At 35.7% G+C, this 7,905-nt stretch overlaps 1 protein-coding gene across 1 annotated transcript in view; it reads left to right on the forward strand.

The window, feature by feature from the left end:
- Positions 1–2,302, forward strand: part of LEPR (leptin receptor) — a 484,020-nt gene extending 481,718 nt beyond the window's left edge. The window contains exon 19 of the mRNA XM_053693687.1: positions 1,319–2,302. Coding sequence (XP_053549662.1) covers positions 1,319–2,116 — 798 coding nt within the window. The 3' untranslated portion in view covers positions 2,117–2,302. The remainder of the gene's footprint in view (positions 1–1,318) is intronic.
- The last annotated feature ends 5,603 nt before the right edge of the window (positions 2,303–7,905 follow it).

Here is a 7,905-nt window from a genome sequence, read left to right on the forward strand (position 1 = left end):
CCCCTCATCTCCAACACTATATAAACCTATTAACCCCTAAACCACAGGCCCCCCACATCGCAACTAATAAACTAAACTTAATAACCCCTAAACTGCCAGCCCCCCACATTGTAACAAATAAACTAAACCTATTAACCCCTAAACTGCCGGACCCCAAAATCGCAAAACACTAAATTAAACTATTATCCCTTAAACCTAACACCTCCTAACTTTAAATTAAAAGTGAAGATATAACTATCTTAAAATAAATAAAAACTTACCTGTGAAATAAAAAAAAACTAAGTTTAAACTATAAATTAACCTAAGATAACTATTCTAATAAAATAAAAAAAACTACCAAATAAAAATCCTAAATTACAAATTTAAATAAACCTAATACTACTAAAAAGATTAAAAATCTAACATTACAAAAAATAATAAACACTAAAAATACAAAAAATAATAAACAAAATTATCAAAAATAAAACAATTACACCTATTCTAATAGCCCTATAAAAATAAAAATACACCCCCTAACCTAACAATAGACTACCAATAGCCCTTAAAAGGGCATTTTTTGTAGGACATTGACCTAAATTTAAACAGCTCTTTTACCTACAAACAATCACAAAGTCCCCCCAACAGTAAAACCCCCACCCAACCAACCCCCCCCCCAAATAAAAACCTAAGTCTAAAAAAATCCTAACCTACCCATTGCTCCTAAAGGGGCATTTGTATGGGCATTGCCCTTAAAAGGGCATTCAGCATTTTTACTGCCCTTAAAAGAGCATTCAGCTCTTTTACTGCCCAAAGCCCTAATCTTAAAAAAAAACCACCCCAAAAAATGAAAAAATAAAACAAAAACACTAACCCCAGAATATCTACTGTTCAAATCAGCCAATAGGATTTCAGTAGCTCTCATCGTATTGGCATAACGCACCATAACGCACAGCACAAGGAGGTTTTTCAGTAACTCGTAATGGCAGAGCTATGGAAAGTGTGATACCGCTCATTTTAATACGTTATTTACGCACCGGTATAGCACAAAACTCGTAATCTAGGTGATAGTGCTATTTAAGAGTCTGCACTGATTGGTTAAAATTCAAGTCTGTCAAAAGAACTGAAATAAGGGGGCAGTCTGCAGAGGCTAAGATAGAAAGTAAAAAGTGTATTATTATAACTGTGTTGGTTATGCAAAACTGAGGAATGGGTAATATAGGGATTATCTTTTTAAACAATAAACATTTTGGAGTAGACTCTCCCTTTAAGCTGGATACTCGGATAACCCCATTGCATTTTGTTCACTTGAATGACTAATTCCTTCATTTTTCTTGTCCAGCCAGACACCTTGGAAAACCTATTCATAAAACATCATAGACATCTGACGATGAATCCCCCATTTCTCATGGAACCAGAATCTGATTTTCAAGACTTGAGTATTGACAACGTGCTTCAAAGTGACGATAAAGCTGACATGTCAGAGGTTAACGGTCTATTTACCAAAGCTGAAGATCCTGACTATGACTCTGCATGTGCAACTAGTCAGTTTGATTATGGGGATGATCCTGAAGAAACCATTTACAAAGGGAGCGCGAGCCAATCAAGTGTTAAATATGCAACAATAGTCACCAACTCTCAACAAGACACACAATACAGTAACGAAAGAAAGACCAGCACCAGCTCATTCGATGGATGTTTTTTAGGTAATAATGCTATAGTCATTGGGAATAGGGAAGAGGAAAAAAAGGCATTTCTTATAGCAGCCGGTTTACAACCCAGAGAACCAAACAAAACATCATCACGTTCTATTGCGTCTTCCGAGGGCTTTTCAGAACCATGTGACCATGATGGCAATTTTCTAGATGAGGATAACCTAGAGAGAAATCTTTATTATATGGCACTTGGTTCAATGAAAGAAAGGGAACATACAAGTTATTTCTCAGACAAGCCTCTAGTGTCATATGCATTCCAGGATAATATTTTATATCAAGAGATTGATTTTATGAAAGACAGATGTTCAGAATTGATAGAAAATGATTATGCTCTCAGAAGTTCGGTTAAGAAAGCCTTCCTGTCTTATATGCCACAATTTCAGACACAATCTGTTAAGCTACAAGGGGACAATGAGTCTTTATGAACTATTCAAATGAAATATTAAAAAGATTCAATAAAATGTGTATCTAGTCATAAAGCATGTCAGAAGAGTATTAAATCCTTTCTTAAAAAAAAAAGATACAAGGTTACTGACTTGCGTGGGTCTTCTGAATGCAATTAATTGTGAAAAGAGCACATTTAAACAATACCATTAAATATGTCAAATGTATGCACGATATGTTTTTTTCTCCTTATAAACAAATGTGATTTTGTTCTGAATTAACAAATTGCCTCAAAGGGCCCCATTTATGAAACAGCGGATGCAGCTTTGGGGCTCGAGTATTGCAAACTCGTGCGAGTGGGCCTGAAATGCTAGTTAAGTAGCTACTTAAGGGCATATTTATGCCCCTTGTTTCTAAAGACAGCTGCTCCATAACTTCTCCGCCTGCTCTGAGGTGGAGGACAGAAATCAACCCGATCGAATACGATTGGGTTGATTGACACCCCCTGTTAGCGGCCGATTGGCCGCGAATTTGCAGGGGGCGGCATTGCACCAGCAGTTCACAAGAACTGCTGGTGCAATGATAAATGCTGACAGCGTATGCTGTCTGCATTTATTGATGTGCGGCGGACATTATACGCTACTTCGTATCATGTCCGCTCGTACATTGATAAATATGCCCCTTGACCTCTCCTCCACCTTGGAGTTAAATCATCTTGGTCAGGATTGACCGGAATGATTGACAAGCCCTGCTCTCACACAACTGCTTGTGGAATGATAACTGCAAGCAGCTTGCAGCAATGCCAGCTGGACATAGTAATTTAAATGTATATTTTTGTATGTTGTTTCTCTGTGAATAGCTCATTCTATCCGTACTTAGTTTTTTTTGTTGGCCGGCGATATGCACTTTTCGAGTTTAAGCCAATCACACAAGTTTTCTATTCTCTATATTTAACATGGGACAGTCTTGTTTTCAGTGATCGCAATCCATTATCTTAATAGTTCTTTTACATACTTGAGACTATTCAAAGGGGTAGATTTAACATGTTGTGGACAGACATGATCCGCTATATCGTATAATGTCCGCCGCATATCGATAAATGCAGACAGCATACACTGTCAGCATTTATCATTGCACCAACAGTTCTTCTGAACTGCTGGTGCAATACCACCCCCTGCAGATTCGAGGCCAATCGGCTGCCAGCAGGGGGTGTCAATCAACCCAATCGTATTCGATCAGGCTGATTGCTGTCCGCCACCTCAGAGGGTCTTAGGACCGCTGCTTCTTAACTTCCACTTTAGTTCCGCCTGCTCCGCTGCTTCATAAATTGACCCCAAAGACACTTTTGAATGATACAATGCAGATGAATATATTGTCGATCTTCATAGCTGTTGCATAGCTCATCGTTATTGGGCTGTCCTGTAACTATTATATATATATTAAAGAGTGTGATCAGGCGCTTGGTAGTAAATATTTATTTATTTTTAATAGGAAGATCTCCAGCTTAAAGGGACATAATACTAAATCACTTGAAACTGATGGATGCAGTATAACGGTAAAAAGCTGACAGGAAAATATCATCTTTGCATCTCTATGTAAAAAAGGGGGATATTTTACCTCACAATTTCCTCAGCTCACCAGAGTAAGTGCTGTTTAAGAAGTTATACTTCAGTTACTGCCCAGCTGCAGGTAAAACAATTTTTTTTTAAAAATGAAGAAATTAACTGCAGCCAATCAGCATCAGCCATGCTAAGGTCATGAACTCTTTTACTGTGATCTCATGAGATTTCACTTAACTCTCATGAGATTTCATAGTAAGCTTCCTTAAACTGAATAGGGAAATAACACAAGTGTGCACGAGGCTCACTCCCTTGCCTTGTCCCGGGACAGACATATTGATTTGCTGCTTAAAGTCCTTTACAATGGGAATGTGTGAATACTTAGGACATTTTGAGGTTAAATATCTTTCTTTATTACATACAGATGTTCAGGTGATATTTTCTAGTCAGCTTTTTACAGCTATGCTGCATCACTTTCAAGTGTTTCAACATTTTGATATCATGGTCCTTTAATTAAGAGCCAAATTTTTTGAGTGATCCCAATGCTATGTCATATTATTTGTTAAAAACTCACCACCGCAAACACATTTTCAACTGAAAAGCTCCTAAAAAGGTATTGTTTGTGTGATGACTGCCTGTTTTCTAAATAGAAACGGGGAGGTCTCCCAGAACTGACACATACAATAGCCTATTCACACCTCTTAAGGTTGCAGCAAAGCTCTATTCATTTAACCCCTTTGTTCACCCTGCAAGGAAAATACTTATTTGCATGTGTGATATTCAACTATTGTCAACACAATACATCTTCAACACTTAGGGGCATATTTATCAAGTTCCGTATGGAGCTTGATGCCCCTTGTTTCTGGCGAGCCTAAAGGCTCACCCAAAACAGAAGTTATGAAAAAGTTATTTAGCAGTGGTCTAAAGACGGCGGACAGAAATCAACCCGATCGAATATGATTGGGTTAATTGACACCCCCTGCTAGCGAATCTGCAGGGGGCGGCATTGCACCAGCAGTTCACAAGAACTGCTGGTGCAATGATAAATGCAGACAGCATATGCTGTCAGCATTTATCGACGTGCCGCAATGTGCAGCAGACATGATACGCTACTTTGTATCATGTCCGCTCGCACATTGGTAAATATACCCCTCAGTATCCATATGAATGCCATATGTATCTTGGCAGGATAGATATACTTCTATAGTCATATCTACAGATGGCATATTTTTAATATTTGATTGTAAGTCTCACTCATACTGGTATAATTGTCCCTAATGTTATTATTATTGTGACTTTTTATTGTTATTTTTCCTTAAGATCACCTTCCTAGTTATTGTTGGCACTTGTTTGAAGATTGTGGATTGATTTTTATTTATTTTTTATTTTTTATCTTTTCAACACCATAAACTTTGTTATGTATGCCACATATTTCGTCGATTTTTGATCATCACTGTTGGATTGCTATTTATTTTTCACGCCTCTCATCATTTTTTATGTCTTTCGTCACTAATTTGGATTTGACCTTCATCTACTATAGGATAACCTAAAGGTTTTAAATTGGATTTGCACTTCTATTTTTTATTACAGGATTTCATACACACTTTTTCTAAAAGCACCTTTTTGGATTTTTATGAACCTTTTTCATTTTTGACTATTTAAGATTACCATTATTATTGGTTTTAATCTACCGGACCGATTGATTTCTCATTATTGGTTTTACCACTGTTTTTATCTGTTATATATTCCACTGTTATTTATTTGCACTATCAAATTGTGATTATCCCTATTCTTGCTCATGGATCCATGAAGTATTTAATTGTGTTTTTATATCCATTGTTTTTTAATCCATTGTTCTTTATTCAACTGTACCCTGATTTTATGATTTCGTAAAGATTTATTAACTCAATTTTAGCCACTTTTCTGGTATCTCATAACTCATACCTAGCCTCCTTAGAGTAGGCGCCTGGGTTCTCTCACTCTTATACTATTTTTTCTGGGTAACAGCTAGGAGTCACCCGCCCCCAGGCTAACAGGTTCCCATCAGGCGCTTAGGCCAACCCATAGATAGTGCAGGTGTTTTTCATAGTTAGCTATTACAATCTGTTTACATCTGCATCACTGCTAACTCATCTAAATGCATCTTTTATTTCTAGTGTTTGTTAAAGACTGTCACCATCTAGTTTACAGTTCACACCAAAATGGAAGCAGACCTTTTTTAAAAGACCCTTGTGAAAGTAGCAAAGAGAATATATAGCGATAGAGAAATAGTGCGCAGTCTGCCCAGACTAACAACCAAATGCATTAGATGGGTTAGCAGCGATGCAGATGGAAAGAGATTATAATAGTTAACTTTGAAAGCCACGACTAAGCGATCTCCTGTAAAAAAAATACCAGTACAGTTTTCGTGACAATGTCAGTGCGAGTAAGATTTACATTCAAATATTAAATAACAACATTAGCTGATGTTCGTGTCCTTAAAGGGACAGTATACTGTAATCTAGTTTTCCCTTAATGTGTTTACAATTGCTTTTTTTACCGGAGTAAAAAATGTATGAAAATGAGCTTTTTAAGGCTTATTTATGAATATTAAAGCTCTGATTTTGTGTTTTGAAGCCACAACCTAATAAAATGGGTTGAGCTTGTAGGTATAATCAGATCTCATTACTTTATCACATTGTGTACATATACATGTGTCTTTATCTTATATCTGTAGGTATAATCAGATCTCATTACTGTATCACATTGTGTACATATACATGTGTCTGTATCTTATATCTGTAGGTATAATCAGATCTCATTACTGTATCACACTGTGTACATATACATGTGTCTGTATCTTATATCTGTAGGTATAATCAGATCTCATTACTGTATCACACTGTGTACATATACATGTGTCTTTATCTTATATCTGTAGGTATAATCAGATCTCATTACTGTATCACACTGTGTACATATACATGTGTCTGTATCTTATATCTGTAGGTATAATCAGATCTCATTACTGTATCACACTGTGTACATATACATGTGTCTGTATCTTATATCTTTAGGTATAATCAGATCTCATTACTGTATCACACTGTGTACATATACATATGTCTGTATCTTATATCTGTAGGTATAATCAGATCTCATTACTGTATCACATTATGTACATATACATGTGTCTGTATCTTATATCTGTAGGTATAATCAGATCTCATTACTGTATCACACTGTGTACATATACATGTGTCTGTATCTTATATCTGTAGGTATAATCAGATGTCATTACTGTATCACATTGTGTACATATACATGTGTCTGTATCTTATATCTGTAGGTATAATCAGATCTCATTACTGTATCACATTGTGTACATATACATGTGTCTGTATCTTATATCTGTAGGTATAGTCAGATCTCATTACTGTATCACACTGTGTACATATACATGTGTCTTTATCTTATATCTGTAGTTATAATCAGATCTCATTACTGTATAACATTGTGTACATATACATGTGTCTGTATCTTATATCTGTAGGTATAATCAGATCTCATTACTGTATCACACTGTGTACATATACATGTGTCTGTATCTTATATCTGTAGGTATAATCAGATCTCATTACTGTATCACACTGTGTACATATACATGTGTCTGTATCTTATATCTGTAGGTATAATCAGATCTCATTACTGTATCACACTGTGTACATATACATGTGTCTGTATCTTATATCTGTAGTTATAATCAGATCTCATTACTGTATAACATTGTGTACATATACATGTGTCTGTATCTTATATCTGTAGGTATAATCAGATCTCATTACTGTATCACACTGTGTACATATACATGTGTCTGTATCTTATATCTGTAGGTATAATCAGATCTCATTACTGTATCACACTGTGTACATATACATGTGTCTGTATCTTATATCTGTAGGTATAATCAGATCTCATTACTGTATCACACTGTGTACATATACATGTGTCTGTATCTTATATCTGTAGGTATAATCAGATGTCATTACTGTATCACATTGTGTACATATACATGTGTCTGTATCTTATATCTGTAGGTATAATCAGATCTCATTACTGTATCACACTGTGTACATATACATGTGTCTGTATCTTATATCTGTAGTTATAATCAGATCTCATTACTGTATCACATTGTGTACATATACATGTGTCTGTATCTTATATCTGTAGGTATAATCAGATCTCATTACTGTATCACATTGTGTACATATACATGTCTGTATCTTATA

Source organism: Bombina bombina, chromosome 10 (assembly GCF_027579735.1).
Source record: "Bombina bombina isolate aBomBom1 chromosome 10, aBomBom1.pri, whole genome shotgun sequence".
Lineage (NCBI taxonomy): Eukaryota > Metazoa > Chordata > Amphibia > Anura > Bombinatoridae > Bombina > Bombina bombina.